The sequence below is a fragment of the Equus quagga genome, chromosome 11, assembly GCF_021613505.1.
Source record: "Equus quagga isolate Etosha38 chromosome 11, UCLA_HA_Equagga_1.0, whole genome shotgun sequence".
In the NCBI taxonomy this organism is placed as follows: Eukaryota; Metazoa; Chordata; class Mammalia; order Perissodactyla; family Equidae; genus Equus; species Equus quagga.
In genome coordinates, this window is record NC_060277.1 from 95,458,222 (window position 1) to 95,474,889 (window position 16,668).

Sequence of the window (16,668 nt, forward strand, 5' to 3'; positions counted from 1 at the left end):
GGGCTTTCCCTCTCTGGGCCCAAGACTATCCCCTGAGGACTCCCAATCCCAGCAGGCTGCCACCTCGCTTCTCCTCCATCATGGCCTCCTGAGCTGCCCACCCACTCTCTTTGTGGTCAGGGGCTGCTCCCAGAGCGGAGGGGCAAAGTCTGGGGCTGCTTCTGACCAGCCCCACACTCTGACCCCTCCTCACTCACCCCATCATAGGAGCGAACCTGCCTAAGAGCCGGGGGCGGGGCAGGGGGTGGGGCTCTCGGCTCCTCTTCCCAGCACAGAGGTCTCCCTCCCACTCCTGCTCCACCCCTGACATGCCAGGCTCCAGACAAGGGCTGAGTCACTGCTCCTCGGAGCCTCAGTGTCCCCATCCGCACAATGGGGAGCTTCTTCCCAGACCCTCCCTGCTTCCTGGGACTGTTGTTCAGATAAATGAGATCAACTTGCAGGTGAGCCATCCTTGGCCCCCCAGGCTGGTTCTTCTGGTTGCAGCTGGATGTGCGGTGGGGGCCTGGTGGGTACAGTGCTTCCCTCCTGATTGCTGCCCAGGCAGCTGAGAGACGCCAGTCTCTGAGGGAGCCACCAGCCTCTGAGGGAGCTGAGCCCACACTCCCAGCCGGCTTTGAGTCTTGCAGTTGATGCTGCAGGCCCAGGCTCCTGGACTCCAGCCCGTGGTCCTGCCACAGAAGGGAACTCGCCATCCTCACCATCCCCATATCAGGGCCTGAAGGGCCGTTAGCTGGGGCTCCTCTCACCCCTCATTTTACCGCGGCTTCTGAGGTCGGAGAGGACTACGACCTGCACCAAGTACCCACACCCAGCTGCCCACTCCAGCGACAGCGCTGGTGCCTCTGCCCCACCTGCCCCTCTCTGGCCTCTGCTAGTCCCAAGCCCGTCTCCGCACCAAGCCTGGGGCATGGGGGGCCTCCGGCTGCTCCTCCCCCTTCCTGGCCAGGGGCCCCACCCCCTGGTCTGATTCTGCAGCAGCAGACAGCCCCAGGCCTGTCCGTGAATTGGTGTGGGGGCTCCCCTCCTCTCACTAACCCCTTCCACCTGACAAATAAAAATGACAAGTAATAGGACATATTGGAATATATGAGGAAGCCATTTGGTGTAAACCTAATTCGGCCTGACTTTGTTTTTTCCAAAAGGGCCTGACTGGCCATTGAGCACGCATTGTATATCTGCTTAGACATTTCCTATGGCCAGAACAAAGGCTCTTGAGATAAAAGTGCAACTTCCCCCCACATTGGCATTTCCTGAGGGATAAGCATTTTTCCTTAGGCTAGGAACTGATTGCTGCACTCACCTTTGACCACCCAGCTCACCTGTGACCACTCAGCTGGAGACAACAGACTGCCACCCTGCTGTGGTCTCTGAGACAGAAGACCTACCTGCTGTTTCCATCAATCGCTGTGCAGACAGAGCAGTCTCGCGACTATTGTAAAAGGGACATTTCAATCATATGTGAAACACCCTCTTTGAGGGTATATAACCACCCTGTGTACCCCCACTTCTTTGGAGTGCCCTGTTCCTTTGTGGAAAGACTCTCCCGGGTTATAATCCTCAGATTTAAGCTCATAATAAACTCACCCAAATTTTCATTTATAGATTGGATATGGATTATTTTCGTCGACACACCCACCTCACTTCTTGGAGAAAACCAGGAAAGCAGGCCGGCCCCACCCAGTGGTTTCCGGATTTACTCAGAGGAAGACTTCCAGGTATCAGGGCTCCTCCCCAACTGGCTCATCACCCGCCCCGAGAGTGTGAGGGGCTGGGGCCCAGAGGGTCCTGGGCATGGCTGGGGCAGGACTGCCCCTCCCCACTCTCCCATCTCCAGGCTGCTGGAACGCAGAGGAGACAAACTGCCAGGAGGCTGGTGCCCCTCTTAACACCCCCATCCTGAGCAGCAGCTGACTATTTGAGGAAACACCCCTGAGAGAGGCCCCAGCCTTTCTCCCACTGCCCCCTGGAGTCCACAGTCTTCTCCAGAAGCACAGGCCTCCAGCTCATATTCCTGGAGTACCCCTGGGGGCCCACAAGCCCTCTTGGGGATTTCCTGAGACTCACTCAGGAACCTGGGCCCTGACTAGCCAGCCCGCCTCCCCTTCCCCACCCTCATGCCTCTCCCAGAGGATCCTGCCTCCTCTCTCAGTCCTTGCTCACCCCCTGCCCCCTCTCAGAGGAGGGCACGGCCCCCAGGACCCTGAGAAGCACTCGGTTGGATGAGTCATCCCTCAGGGGTCTGGCTCCCACACCTGAGAACTTCTTGTCCATTTAGTCACAGGAAAAAGAGGCTTAGCAAGGGGGTGTGACTGCCCGAGGTCACAGACCTACTTATAGGGCAAGAAGAGGCCACCTAAGACCCCCTCTGATGTGGTGACCCCACCCTGGGTCTGGCACTGCCTGGACCACCTTGCCTTGGATCCCTGGGCCTTGGGAGATGCAAAGTGCCCCCTGCCCCCAGCTCTGCCCAGCCCTACTCTTTACTAAGATGGTCTGTGATGACCTGACCTCCAAGCCAACAATAGTGGGTGTCCATGGACTCCACCTCTGCCTCCTGTGCCCCCAGGTTCACCCATTTCTCACTGGGGCCCACCTCAGTGGCCACAATCAGGATGCATTCCGTGAGTGAGTCAACAAGCTTTATTGATCAGGCAGAGGAGTGTGGGAAGGGATCGAAGGGGTGGGGAGGGGGCTGTGGCTGGGGAGGCCAGTGGCTGCAGGGCTGACGGGGCTGCCGCCTCCCTGCCCCTGGGGGCTGGCTGGGGGAGCTGAGTCTTCAGTGGGTGGTCTGGTGGACCTGCTCTCGGGAGGAAATGACCCTGCCGTCCTGGACCTCTTCCACAATGGTGCGCACCTGGCGGGTGGTCACGGCTGCAAGAGACAGACACGGGAGGTGGGCAGGGGCCAAGAGACCTTCGCTCAACCCCCAGCCCCCAGATTGGAGCCTGCTTTCTCCCCCACAGCCGCTTGGTGTCCAGGCCTCTCCTGGCCCCTCAACATCACACTACACCTGTCCCTCCTGTCCTTGCCACTCATTCCCCACTTCTATCCTGTCCCTCTTCTGGTGTCCGGGAGTGAGTCCTGCCTCCAGATGAGTTGCTTGATGCTGACCCACTGAGTCCTTCTGCAAGAGACGCACCAAGCAGCCTGGGCGCTACAGCAAACGGGGTCTACCTCCATTTCTCTGCAGTCCCGAGGGTGAGGACTGTGCTCCTGTCTCCCCCATCAGACTGCGATCTCCAAGACAAGAACCTGGTCCCCATCACCCCCAGTAGGCTAGACACCCCAGGGCTAAGATCTTATCCTCCCCCAGGCTGGGATCTGGAGGACAAGGACCTAGTCTCTTTCTCCCATCAGACTAGAGACCCCAGAGACAGGACTGCTTTGCTCATCTGTAGAGTCTCCAGTGATGAGGATTTTAGGCTGGTTAATTTTAAAACTGCACATGAGAAGCAGGCTCCGAGCAGTGGAATTTGCTTGCCCTTTGTTGGGAGGCATTTGCATTTGTGGGGAGAACCTCCATCTGTGGAGATGCCTCCCTCTCTGTGCCAGGGGGAAGGGGGATGGCCTTGTCTCTGGAAACTCTTAATGCAGAAGGCAAGAACTTAAGTTGGTTACTGTCTGGCAACCTCATGTAACTGATTTAGGGTGGTGGCTTCTGGCCTTTACTTAATCCGATTTGATTCTTATCTAAAAGTTGTGGGACCACCCGATGGCCAGACCCCACCTGCACTGATACCATTTTAACTTTTTTCCATGTTCTTTCCTTTGTCTTGTAAAGAGACGGCTCACATACCTATGCCTTAAATTTAGCCTTACTCTCCAGCCATGTTTGCAGCAGTAGCGGGAGCAGCAGCAGCAGCTCCTCCTGCCCGTGGGCCCTGTTCCCAAGCAGCAGCCTGACTGCCCGTGGGTCCTGTCCCCATGCTATTCCACACTATTCTCTAAATAAAAGAGCACTACTGCCAGATCTTGAGAGTCCAAGAAATCTTTCTTTCGACTCCTCAGCTCACCGACCCCACATCATCAAGAGCAAGGATCATGAGACTGTGTCCCTATCTCCCCATCAGAGGAGAGTCTCCAGAGCTAAGACGATGTCTCCCCTGTCAGACTAGGATCTCTAGGGTAAGGACCATCTCCCTGCCCCGCCCCCATCAAACTCCCTCATCTGGTTCCCCTGAGCATGGACCCTGAGCCCTAACGGGTCCCTTCCCCCCTCCCCACCCCTTTTGAGGATCAGCCATCATTTCCTGGAGCTCCTGGGGACCCTCCCCCAGCAATGTGCAGATGGATGGCCTGACCCATGCAGCCCCGCCCTCAGCTACCAAGATCCTTACGTTCTCTGGGCTTGTACTGAGTCAGGCTGCAAAAAAAACAGAGAGGAGATTAGATGTGGGTCTGAGAGCCCCACCCTTGCCCCTGGCCCCAGCCCTGGCCCAGGGCCCCCACTCACTGGGCATCCTCTCCCTCCAGCAGGCGGCGGTAGGTGGCGATCTCCTGCTCCAGCCGTGTCTTCACATCCAGCAGGATCTTGTATTCCTGGTTCTGCTGCTCCATCTCGCAGCGCAGCTGGGCCAGCTGCTCCTCCACACCGCCGATCAGCCCCTGGATCTGGGACAGCTGCATGCAGTAGCGGTTCTCTGTCTCTGCCAGGCTGCCCTCCAGGGATGCTTTCTACAGGAGGGTAGGAGGAGCAGAGGTGAGTGAGGGTGGTCAGGGCCCCCTCCAGGATGCTGGGCACACCCCACGCCTGGCTGCACCCCTACCATGCTGAGCTGGGACTGCAGCTCGATCTCCAAGGCCTGCACCGTGCGCCGGAGCTCCGAGATCTCGCTCTTGCCACTCTGCACCAGCTCGCTGTTGGTGGCCACCTCGCGGTTCAGCTCCTCTGTCTGCAGAAAAGACACAGGACAGTGCAGCATGAGCCTGGGATCCCTCTTCCAAGTCAGATGACTCCATGGTCTCCACATGCTCAGCCCCTTCTGTGCCCAGACCCAGCACTCCCCATAACACCCCTGACCATGGTCACCTTCCTGACCTCCCCTGGGCCCCTCAGGCCTCCTCCCAAACCTCACTGTGGGAGCCGTGCCTTCTCAGCAGCTTCCCACTTCCCAAAGCCCAGAAGCCTTTGAAATGATGTTGAGTTTTATCTTTCATCCCTACAAGTGGAAGGCACAAGAGTAGGAAACTCGAGAACCAGCCAGGACAGGGGCCCAGACCCTGGTGCTGGTTCCTGACTTCCTGACGGAGAGGCAGAAGCTCCCAGGGTCTTTACCCTTTGGCTTCATTCCTGAGGGGCTCCCCTCCCATCCCCCAGATCCAAGCTTTAGCCAGGCTCTAGGCTTGTAGATGCAGAGGGTGACACCAAAACCCCTGGGGTCCCTGCAGCTCCCTGAGGATAGGCCACCCCAAGATGCCAGGCGCTCGGCTGACTGTCAGGACTCAGTCCTTAAACCCCACACCCTGGGAGAGGCCTCTGGCCTGCAGCAGCCCCCACCTTGCTGAAGAACCAGTCCTCGGCGTCCTTGCGGTTCTTCTCCGCCATCTTCTCGTACTGGTCGCGCATCTCGTTCAGGATGCGGCTCAGGTCCACGCCAGGGGCAGCGTCCATCTCCACGTTGATCTCACCGCCCACCTGTCCTCGCAGGGCGTTCATCTCCTGTGGGGGATGGAGATTGTGGGGGTGGGCATCTGGGCCTATCCTGACCTCTCACTCCCAACCCTTCCCACACAAGCTCTCCAGACCCCTCCCGAGGAGTCCTTCATTCTGCCTATCCTCTCCCCTCTGACCCTCCTAAAAACTTTCGTTGTCTGCTCTGTATGGGCTCTGCCTCCACCATCAGACTGGGAGCTCCCTGTGTCTCCCCCTTAGACTAAGGGCTCTCCAAAGATAAAATCTAATTCTTAGGTCTGTGCCCCCAAAATATCCCCTCTAATTTCCAAACTTCTACATAGGGCCCAGAATCGAGGATTTGAACTGAGACAAGGAGGAGACCACCTCGCTTATCCCCTGTCCTTGTGAGGGAGGCCAGATGGGCAGAAGAGGCGTTTGCAGGCCCCTGGGAGGTTCCCTGGATGCAGGGAAGCAAGGTGGCACATGGAGGAGGCTGCCCTGACTCTGGCTCTGCAGACAGGGCAGCCCTGTAAGGTGACCAGCTCTGGTGCACCTGCTCTGCTGTCTTCCCACGGCCTCAGCCTTGGCCCAGCCCCAGAGCCCTGCCACCCACTCCACAGCCTCTTTGACCTGCTGCCTGGGGTGCCTCACCTCCTCGTGGTTCTTCTTCATGTAGGCCAGCTCCTCCTTGAGGTTCTCAATCTGCATCTCCAGGTCGGCTCTGGCCAGGGTCAGCTCGTCCAGCACCCTGCGCAGGCCGTTGATGTCGGCCTCCACGCTCAAGCGCAGGGCCTGCTCCGTCTCGAACCTGCAAAGGGAACCAGAGACTTCAGACTAGATGCTTGGACTGGTAGAGCCAGGACCTGGCCCTCATCCCGCCTCCACCAGAGCTCTAAGGGCTTGTAAGGAATGATGAGGGGATGGAGTGGAAGCAAATTCTAGCCTGTCCCTGGGGCCCCTGGGACCCCGCAAAAGGCAAGGCCCCACACCCACCCGGCATCCTTGCTTCTCTCCTCTCTGCCTCCTGCCTCCCTCTCTTCCATCACCTGCCTAAGCCCAGCGACCATCAGAATTTGCTGCATCCTGGACTAAGAGGTAGGCTCTTAGCTCCTGGGACTTGCCCACCCCCAACTCCTGGACCTTGCCAGAAGCAACCGAGGAGTCCTGGGGTGGAGAGGGGTGCCCCAGCTCCTCCCTAGCCCACTGGTAGGGCTCACTTGGTGCGGAAGTCATCAGCAGCCAGACGGGCATTGTCGATCTGCAGGTGGATGCTAGCATTGTCCACGGTGGCCGTGAGGATCTGGAGAGAAGAGAGAGTAGGCAGGTCATTGGGTGTGGGCATCTCAGCCCAGACCAGGGTTCTGAGATGAGTCTTCCTGGCCCAGGGGCCAGGATGCAGCTGCCTTCTCCAAGAAGGTTCCCCTCCCCCCAAACCTCTCCCGTTTACTGTGCTGCAGTGGTTGGCAGGGGCCAGGCCAGCAGGAGTCTGATGCCCTGAAACTTACCTCCCCTGCCCCCAGGACCTGTCTCCCCCGACACAGACCCCCAGGTCAGGCTCTGCCTTAAACAAGAGGAGGCAGTCGAGTGCCCAGCTGGGAATTTGGAGAGCCAGAGCGGAATGGGAGAATGGCCCCAGGGCAGAACCCCAGAAAGATGAGGAGATGTGGGCACCCCCTCCTTTTACAGTTGGGGAGATGGTACCTCTGAGAGGCTCCCCAAAAAGGAAGTTAAGGAGCCCTCACCAAAGAGCATTTCCAAATCAGAAGCCATGAGCCCCACTAAACCCTAACCCCGGGCCCCCGCGGGCCCCCCCCCCCCCCCCCCCCCCCGAGGTTTGCTGAGCCCATTCTTGAGGAGGCAGCAGGAGGGATGGAGAAGCCAGAAATATCCCCAAATAAGGCACACAAGAGGCCTCCTGAGGGCCCGCCCCTTCTCTCCAGCCTCCTCCCAGCAGGTGTCATCAGGAGCTCACTCAGACCCTTCACCCCACCATCGCCCAGAATCCCCCTCTTACTCCAAGGAGAGAGGTGTCCACATATCTGGCCACCCCATGGGCCCCGCCTTCCACGTGCATTCACTCATCCTATAACCACACGAGGTGGCAAGAAGCTCTGTGATGAGGAAACTGAGCTCAAAGGAGCTGCTCAAAGCCTGCTTGTCCCTGGTCCAGGCTGCTGCCCACGAAAAAGGGAAATGTGGGCCACATAGTGCTGCCAAGGTGGACTCCCAGAGGCCAAGCTGGCGCCAAGCAGTCCTTGGCTCCCCAAGACCCTATTGCTGCCCCCAGGCTGGACTCTAGGCCTTGGTCAAGGGCAGGAGGTGAGGAAGGAGAAGTCCTGCCCCTCCCAGGCCCCCTCTCACCAGCAGGCCCTACCTTGTTCTTCAGGTCCTCGATGGTCTGGAAGTAGGGGCTGTAGTTGGGGGCGGGCCCCGGGGCCTGCTTCTGGTACCAGTCGCGGATCTTCACCTCCAGCTCGGTGTTGGCCTCCTCCAGGGCACGCACCTTGTCCAGGTAGGAGGCCAGGCGGTCGTTGAGGTTCTGCATGGTAGCCTTCTCACTCCCCGCCAGCAGCCCATCAACACCACCAAAGCTGCTGCCATAGCCACCGCCGGAGCCGAAGCTGTAGCAGCTGGAATAGCTGCTGCCCCCAAGGGCACTGCCCAGGCCACCAGCAGACCCCAGCCTGCAGGAGCCGGCACCCAGGCTGCCAGACAGCCGGCAGGAGGTGCGGGACGAGCCGCCCCCCAGGCCAGAGGAGCCCTTGATGGAGCTGGAGGAGGTGAACTGGCGGATGGTGGTGGTCATGCTGGCAACAGCAGGCGGCAGTCAGGCACGGAGCAGAGCAAGAGGGTTCGAGAGGAGAGAGGCCCAAGGCACAGGTTGCTGCTGGGGCTCGCCTGCCTCCTTTATAGGCCAACCAGTGGGCGTAACGATTACGGCAGGCTCGCTCCTCTGTTTCCATTCCCCTGGGCTTTCATCACCGCTGGCTGCCAGCCAGCTCCCAGGTGGCTGTGGGCCCCCTCCCCTCCCACCATTAGGGCTTTGCCTCATTTCTCCGAAGCCCCATGCTGGGCGTCTGCATGTGCATGTGCGTGTCTCTGGTCTCAGGCCCGTCACCTGTGATTCAGGCAGGCCCTCCAGCTACGCTTTCCCATGACCTAATACGGAGAAGAGAAGAAGGCAGGACGTCACCGTCACTGGGCCCTCCCAGGCAGCTGCCACCCCAGCCCAGCCCTCCTGGACCTTGTGTCTGATGGGGAAGCAGGTTGCGGACCAGGCAGCCTCCAGGCTGAGGTTGCTCTCCTTCATCACACAGCACACCCCACACAGTGCTGGCCCTGGGCTGGGTGCTGGGGAGGCAGTGAGGACCAAGCCCCATCCTGCCTTGGAAACTGGCCCTAAACCCACCTGGCTCACCACATAACACCGTGACTCTGTCAAGTCTCAGATTACCACCCCATTTCACAAGTAAAGGAAATTGGGGCTCAGACAGGGTGGTGTCCCACGGCCCCACCTAACTCCAGAACTGAGCTGGCTGGCTACACCCTTTGTACCCCCGTGCCACAGCCCCCACAGCCCTCCCCCCGGGCCCTGGGCGCACCATCCCCTTCTGCAGAGCCCTGACCCAGGCAAGCACTCCAGGGACTGTGAACCCATCTGGCCAGCTTTCTGACCCTGCCCCCATCCCTGGGACCACCGGTGACTCAGTCTCCTCTTCTAACCTTTCCCCAACCCCTCTTACAGGTGGGCGTCCTCGGCTAGGGTGGGCAAAGAGGAGCTTAGCTGTAGGTGGGGAAACGGCAGGCTGGGAGGGAAGCGTGGTGGTAAAAGGGGGCTGAAAGAGCTGTGAGGGGCACCCCCTTTCCACCCTTCCTACCCCTCCTGTACCCCAAAAGGCCTCAGGGCGAGGCGAGGGGCATACAGCTCAGGTCCCAGCCAGCTGGAAACTGCCCAAGAAGGGGGTCTTCCTGAGACCCCACCAGTAGTCCCCCTCCCCAGTAACCTCCCACAAAGCGCCCCCCCCCCCCCCCCCAGATCCCTGATGTGCCCCGCAGGACAGGTCGTGTGTCTGCCCACCACCCCCAGCCCAGCCCTGGGTCCCAGGGTCCCGGCAGGCCCACTGGGCAGAATGTAGTCGTGTCTCAGACTGCTGATGGCTTCCACTTCCCAGACAGGCCCAGACAGCCCCGGCCAGCAGCTGAGAGAGATTCTCCAATAGCCCAGCCGCTGCCAAGCCATCAAAGCAAACAGGACGCCCCCCACGCTCACAGGCACAGCAGCCACCCCGCCCCACACACACCTCGGAACCAGGCAGAGCCGGTCTGGTTTCCTGGGCTGGCTGTGCCGCTGCCACCCGCTCTCCTTGCCCTGGACCACTCCTTGAGAAAGCCCCCTGCCCAGCCCCTCTCCCTCTGATCTTGAATCTGGATCTGCCCCGGGACGAGGCACGGAGTGCTCTATAACTGGCGTGGTTCCCCAGAAAATCTATGGGGCCCTCCCAGGGACCAGTCACAGGCCATGGGAACCCTGGGGACTGATTCTTAGAAACTTTCCCAGCCTGATGGCCTGTTCTAACCCTTCACCCTCAATCCTTCTGCCTCCTTCCCTCTGGGCCTCCCAGGAGCCCCAGGCCTGGAGGGGGTGGGCAGAACAGGGTGGCAGGTGACAAGCGCCACCCAAACACTCCACAGACCCCCCTCCCTCCAATCCCTCTACCATATTGTCCCAAGCCAAGGACCAGACCAGAGCACACGAGGCATTGACCTTCTGGCAAAGCTTTAATAGCAGTCACTGGGGCAAACCCAGGAGGCCCCGTGGGTGAGGGGCTGCAGGAAGCAGGTACAGAAAGGCAACAGCTCTTGGGTGGGGGCCCAAACCGGTAGTTGGGGCACAGCAGTAGCACACTGGGAGCTGGAGGCGATGGCTGCCCCTTGACCTTCAAGGCTGAGGTGTTGCAGGTGAAAAGGGGCTTCAGTGGGTGGAGCGGTGGACCTGCTCGCGGGTGGAGACCACCTTGCCATCCTGGACTTCCTCCACGATGGTGCGCACCTGGCGGCTGGTGACCGAGGCTGCGGGCCGTGGAGGAGGGGGCACAGGGAACCTCAGGCCAGAGCCCCTCCCACAGTCTCCCACACTTAAGGGTCCTCAGCCTCTCCCCACTCCCTCTGGGCAGGCTCTTACCTTCCCGGGTGGGCTGTGAGGCCAGGGACGAGGAGTAATGGGTGGCCAGGCTGCAGGGAGAGGGGGACCTGTCAGCCCAGGGATGCCGGCAGGGAACCCAGCCCCTGGGAGCACTGCTGGGAGGAGGAGCAGCTGGGAGGCCAGGGGTGAGGGGAGAGAGGTCCCAGCAATCAGAGAGAAAGCACAGCTGGGAGTGCAGGGAAAAGCAGGGCAACCACAGGGTCAAAGGGCACAGGTCCAGCACATAGGAGTAAGGAGAGAGCATCCCAACAGAAGACCGGAAGGCCGGGAGGCACTGCGGTTAACCAGGGATTTACAAGGAGAAGCTGAGCAAGTGGTTTTCCATATCCTGAAGGGCCCAACAAATAAACTCAATTAAAGCAGGAGATACTGTGTTTAGACTCTGGATGGACTTCACCATCATCAGGGAACAGAAGCTGGAATGCGTGACTAAGCATGGAGACTCCAGGACATTCTCAGCCCCCTTACACTAGGGGCCCATCAAGCTTCCCAGCTCCAAACCAGATTACCACACACTCTGTTCCTTATCCCTCCTGGGTGATAGCATCACCAACCACACAGTCATTGGAACCAGAAACCCAGGGTCAGCATCACCCACTGCATGTGCTCATCAACACTTACGGAGTCCTGCCCACGAGCCACGCTCGCCCCCACGCTCAAGCTTCCAGCCCTGCTGTTTTTAGCTATAACACAGCTTCTGCTGCCTCACCTCCCTTTCCTCGCCCTCCGCCCCCAGCCACAGCAGGACCTCTCTGGCCTGACGCTGCCACAGCCTCCTCACAAGTCTCCCTGACCCCGCCCTGGCCCTCTGATCCATTTCTCCCTCTAAGCCATCCTGAGGATCATAACCCTCCATGGCTCCCCATTGCCTACAAGCTCCAGTCCAGATGCTTTCATTTGGCCTTCAGTGCTCCTCACAGTCAGACCCCGCCAGGGTTCTCAGTTTCACCTCCTGCGAAACCCCACACCTCCTCCTGGCCTTGGTGGGTGCTGTCCCCTCAGCTCAAACATCTCTCCCTGGGTGAAGCGGCCCCCAGCCCACTGGAACAGGTGCCCCCACTCACTGGGCATCCTCTCCCTCCAGCAGCCGGCGGTAGGTGGTAATCTCCTGCTCCAGCCGTGTCTTCACGTCCAGCAGCACCTTGTACTCATGGTTCTGGCGTTCCATGTCACAGCGCAGCTCGCACAGCTGCTGCTCAATGCTGCTGATGAGCCCCTGCAGCTGGGCCAGCTGGGTCCCATAGCGGGCCTCAGTCTCTGCCAGGCTGCCCTCCAGCGATGATTTCTGTGGGCCAAGGCATAGGCAGCTGGCTGAGACTGAGCTCGGACCCTTCCTTCCCCACAGTGGAGCACCCATAGAGGGGCCCACCTGTGGGGTTGTGGGTTCTGCAGCGTGGCAGGGTCGTGACTGGGGCAGAGGGGGCCCCGAGCTGCCAAGTGTGAATGACACGCTGGGTGGGGACTCTCTGGTTCTCCCACTGGGGGTCCAAGAGGCTGGGCCCATCCTGGGGTGACAGACTCAGGGCAGGGAGGGGACGGAGGCCCTACCATGCTGAGCTGGGACTGCAGCTCGATCTCCAGGTTCTGCACGGAGCGGCGGAGCTCCGTGATCTCCGTCCTGCTGCTCTGCAGGGCCTCGGTGCTGGTGGCCACCTCCCGGTTCAGCTCCTCCGTCTGCAAGGCAGGGTGGGCTGAGGGGGCTGGGGGAGGCGTGCAGAGGACAGGAGCCGCCCCTGAGCCCTCACCCCCCACAACTGCTGTCCCAGGACCTCCCTGGCCTCTGTGGGGCCCCACACACAGCGTGCCCCGCTGGACCTGAGCAGAATCACCTTGCTTCACCGTCATCTGCACCCCTTACTCCTGCCGAACTGCAGGCGCAGCTCAGAGCCAGGCGCCAGGCTTTACCCGTCCTGTGCCTATGACCATCCAGGACTGTAGATGCTCATGGGGAGTTTACTCAGGGCCGGAGTTATGCATCCAACACACACAGCCACACACAGCCAGCAAGGGGCCAGGAGACCTGACTCTGTTCCCCAGGCCCCAGTGAGGGTGTGTGACTTGAGGCCTCTGAGCCCCACAATCTGCCAGAAACACGAGAGATTGGTCCAACTGGCTTCCAAAGGTCCTTCCAGCTGGGACAGCCTGTGAGTCCACAAGTTTTCATTCAGCACACAGCACACGTGCGCACACCTGCTCACGCGTGGCCACCCACCTTGCTGAAGAACCAATCCTCCGCGTCCTTGCGGTTCTTCTCCGCCATCTTCTCGTACTGGTCGCGCATCTCGTTCAGGATGCGGCTGAGGTCCACGCCAGGAGCCGCGTCCATCTCCACGCTGACGTCCCCACCCACCTGGCCTCGAAGGGCGTTCATTTCCTGGGCAGAGAGGAGAGCGGGAGCTCACCCAGAGCCATCCTGGGGAGAGACCCTGGGGCCTGCCTTCTCTACCTCGGAGAGATGGGTGCAGATGACAGACAGACAGATACAGACAGACCAACAGCTCCTCACCCTGAAGGTGAGGCAGGTGTCATCATGTCCCAAACGTGCAGGCCTGTGGATATCAACGATCTCCCCAAAACACACTCAGGGTCCACCCCCAAGGTGTGCTGTGGCAGGAGAGATGGCAAATGCCCATCACGGTGGAGGACGAGCCAGGACAACCTCACTCACTGTCCTGACTGCCCACCTTGTCCCCCACCGCCAACCACACAGCACCAGCAGGGGAGCAGCCCTATGTCAGTATCGGCTGAGCCAGATCTCATCAAGAAATGATAAATTGCTGGGGGGATGCAATTCACATAACCGGCCTCAAAGCCAGGTGGAGACACTTTCTGGGCACCTGCTACTTAGGACTAGGCTCCCCCAGCTCAGGCCAGCCCAGAGGTCGACTGAGAAGGAAGCCACAAGGCTCATTGGTCCCCCTACAAGGTCTTGGATCCCTGTCATTGGGTTGAGCCTTGAGGTCCCTGGGAATCGGGCACAAGAGGTGGCAGACCTGGTGGAGTCAGACCTGGGTGTGTTTACGGGTCAGACAGATGGGAGGGAAGACCGCTGTGCAGCCTTGAATAAATCCCTTAACCTCTCTGATCGCCAGTTTCTTCTCTGGTAGACGTAGGAAAGAGCTCCCTTCTCCCAGTGCTGCTGCTGGTATCAGCTAAGATAATTGCTGTGAATCACTTGCAATGTGCTGGGCAGATGCTCCTTGTTGTTATGACCATCGCTATTATCATTCATTATAATAATTAGCATGCGTGTTCTTAGACTGATTCGCTCATTAGATAGTTAACTGTCACCACGCAATGGACTGTGCCTCCAGGGACCAAAAAATGTATCTTTGTGGGGAAGAGGGCCCTCCAGGCCTCACCCAGGACCCTCTGGGGGTCTCCCAGGGTCAGACCAAGAGCCCACCAGAGACAGAAACTGGATTGAGAGCATGGCCCTGCCCAGGAAGTCTCGGGGGCCCCAGCCTCGCCTGTTCCCGGGCGAGTTTCTCCTGCTTTCCCGAACTGGCCCCACCTCCTCGTGGTTCTTCCTCATGTAGGCCAGCTCCTCCTTGAGGTTCTCGATCTGCATCTCCAGGTCGGCTCTGGCCAGGGTCAGCTCGTCCAGCACCCTGCGCAGGCCGTTGATGTCGGCCTCCACGTTCATGCGCAGGGTCAGCTCCGTCTCGTACCTGGGCAGGAGGGAGGCGCGAGCCGTGGAGTGCCATGAGGACACCCCCTCGTGCACACAGAGGGCTCTGTGGTGTGCAGAGCCAGCCCCACTGCCAGCCCCCCAGGGCAGCCCCGAAGCCGACTCACTTGGTGCGGAAGTCGTCGGCTGCCAGGCGGGCATTGTCAATCTGCAGCACGAAGCTGGCATTGTCCATGGTGGCTGCCAGGATCTGGGGGACATGGTGGGCTCGGTGAGCAACACCCTCGGCAGCCCCAGGAAGGCCCTGCAACACCCCTCTCGCAGCCCTTTGGAGAACAGGCCCGAGTGAGGGAGATGCGGGTTCCTGGGGTCTCCTCCTCTGGGCACCCGGCTGGGGGGTTTCCCTGGGGGGCTCTCAGAGTGGTGAGGGCATGCTACCCAGGCACAGGAAACCATGATGCCAGGAGAGGGACCGATATGCACCCCTCTCCCACCATGGGGTCACTGCCTCAGCTGCCTGGACCTCACTCCCTCTTCCCCAACTACATTCACCTCTGGGCTCAGTTGCCACCCCCTCCGGGAAGCCCTCCTCGATGCCCTGCCATACCTGCTCCCTGCCGGTCTCTCTTTCACAGCACTTCCGCCAGTGCAATATTTCTATTACTCTTTTGGCTATTTCATCCTCCACTGCACCCTGGGCTACAGGGGGACAAGGACACGTCTGTCTCATTCTCCTCGGAATCCCCTGCCCTGGGCACAGTGCCTGGCCCAGAGTCAACCCCAAGGAAATATTCATTTAATTAAGAGCTTAATTAATTAATTAATGAGGTTGTGACTGGCCCCACCTCAAACCCAGGACAAAGTTTTCTTTTCCCACAGGGTCATCCAGGAGGTTAAATGGGAACACAGGAGACAGGCTCTGGAGGGAGCAGAAGATTGGTTATTATTATTGCTGCTGTTGTTATTATTGTGAGAAATGCCCAAGAGATGCTCCAATCTAGGGCCGCTGGGGGCGGAGGAGAGCGAGGCCCCTCCCCACTGCCCGGAGGGAACAGAGGGGAGGTCTCGGTGGAGGGGCAGATGAGCCGGGGAGAATCTGGAATTCTTGAGGGCCCAGGACTGAAATGTAGAAGGCAGAAGACGGGCAGCCCCAGGAGGCAGACGCAGCTCCAGTGGCTCCTCCTGGGCCTCAGAGCCCGCTCGAGGCCCTAAGTTCTGCGAAGTGACCCCGGGTCAGACCCTGTTTCCAGACTGAATCCGAGGGCCAATTTGTTATTGTCCTTGGGCCTCAGTGGGCCCATCTATGGCCTGCAAACCCACCCCCACCCACCTGCCTGCTCAGGAGGCTCACTGGGCCCAGTGAGGGGCGGTTGTGCAAACTCCCGGGAGGAGGGGGGGGTGACTCAGAGGCGCAGAGGCCTGGTGCAAGTGCACGGGGCTTGGCAGTGAGGAGCTGGCTGACCCCGAAGCTGGAACGGTGACTCACCGGGGCTCCCCTGGGTTCCCCCCTGCCCAGACCCAGCCCCGTATCTGATCTGGCGCTCCCTGTGGCTCCGCTTCCGGGGGGAACCTGCAGGAATTCCCTGCCTGGTGGAGGCCCCGGGCAGGAGTAGGCAAGGCCCCTTGCAGGGCAGCACCAGGCCTGGTTCTGCACCAGGAAATAGCAGGCCTTGCTGTCTGGGGCCTCCCCAACCTTCTCCCAAGCCCGGCTCCCAGAGGTCCTTGACCTCTCACCTGCCTCTGGGGGCTGCAGCACTGTAGGACTCCCCCCCCACCAGGGGCAGGGTTTGTGCAGAAGACCCAGGTGCCACATTTACAGAACGCCAAGGCTGTGTTCTTAGAGGTCGTGTGCATGTGTGTATCCTGTCTTCTCCAGCAAACTAAGTTAGAGAAATTCCTTCCCTTGGGAGCTTCCAGTCTGAATGGGAAGACGCAGCTCCTTCCCTCAGGGATCCCCCCAGTCTGCAAGGGGAGACACAGCCCCTGCCCTCAAGAAGCCACAGAGTGACCATCGTGGAGCGAGGTGGAGGACCCACAACGAAAGCAGCCACGAGAAAATGCCAGACTATGAAACCAGCACAGTGAACAGGGTGGAGGCAGAACTTCAAAGTGTTGAAGGGACCCCAAGATCTGGGGATAAAGCCCAGTGCCATCCATCCAGGAGGACTGCCTGGAAGAGGTGAGGCAGGAAGGGGGGCAGACCCAGCAGTGAATGGA

The 16,668-nt window shown here is 59.9% G+C and overlaps 2 protein-coding genes and 1 long non-coding RNA gene across 12 annotated transcripts in view; 1 reads left to right on the forward strand and 2 right to left on the reverse strand.

Annotated features, from left to right (window-relative positions):
* The first annotated feature begins 317 nt into the window (after positions 1 to 317).
* LOC124246717 (uncharacterized) lies at positions 318 to 4,334 on the forward strand. 2 transcript variants are annotated; one of them, XR_006890564.1, is made up of 3 exons: positions 318 to 443; positions 1,606 to 1,718; positions 4,012 to 4,334. It is a non-coding gene; the product is annotated as an uncharacterized LOC124246717 (long non-coding RNA). The 2 variants fall into 2 exon arrangements; XR_006890565.1 differs by lacking the exon at positions 4,012 to 4,334 and adding an exon at positions 2,570 to 2,647.
* Positions 2,626 to 8,522, reverse strand: KRT17 (keratin 17). The gene is made up of 8 exons (XM_046675182.1): positions 7,992 to 8,522; positions 6,835 to 6,917; positions 6,269 to 6,425; positions 5,501 to 5,662; positions 4,770 to 4,895; positions 4,457 to 4,677; positions 4,341 to 4,366; positions 2,626 to 2,874 (listed from the first exon to the last, which is right to left on the reverse strand). The coding sequence occupies exons 1-8, from the start codon at positions 8,421 to 8,423 to the stop codon at positions 2,780 to 2,782; spliced, it is 1,302 nt and encodes a 433-aa protein (XP_046531138.1). The 5' UTR covers positions 8,424 to 8,522; the 3' UTR covers positions 2,626 to 2,779.
* Positions 8,523 to 9,792: 1,270 nt separating this feature from the next.
* The window catches only part of LOC124246713 (keratin, type I cytoskeletal 42), a 32,559-nt gene continuing 25,683 nt past the window's right edge, over positions 9,793 to 16,668 (reverse strand). For 6 of the 9 annotated variants that reach the window (XM_046675171.1, XM_046675178.1, XM_046675172.1 and 3 more), the window contains 6 exons: positions 14,619 to 14,701; positions 14,335 to 14,491; positions 13,033 to 13,194; positions 12,369 to 12,494; positions 11,885 to 12,105; positions 9,793 to 10,849 (listed from right to left, as the gene is read on the reverse strand). In XM_046675171.1, the coding sequence (XP_046531127.1) occupies positions 10,204 to 10,849; positions 11,885 to 12,105; positions 12,369 to 12,494; positions 13,033 to 13,194; positions 14,335 to 14,491; positions 14,619 to 14,701 (1,395 nt within the window). In that variant the 3' untranslated portion in view covers positions 9,793 to 10,203. Of the gene's footprint in view, positions 10,850 to 11,884; positions 12,106 to 12,368; positions 12,495 to 13,032; positions 13,195 to 14,334; positions 14,492 to 14,618; positions 14,702 to 15,296; positions 15,371 to 16,668 lie in introns of all 9 variants that reach the window. The other 3 variants (XM_046675174.1, XM_046675177.1, XM_046675175.1) reach the window with 2 other exon arrangements.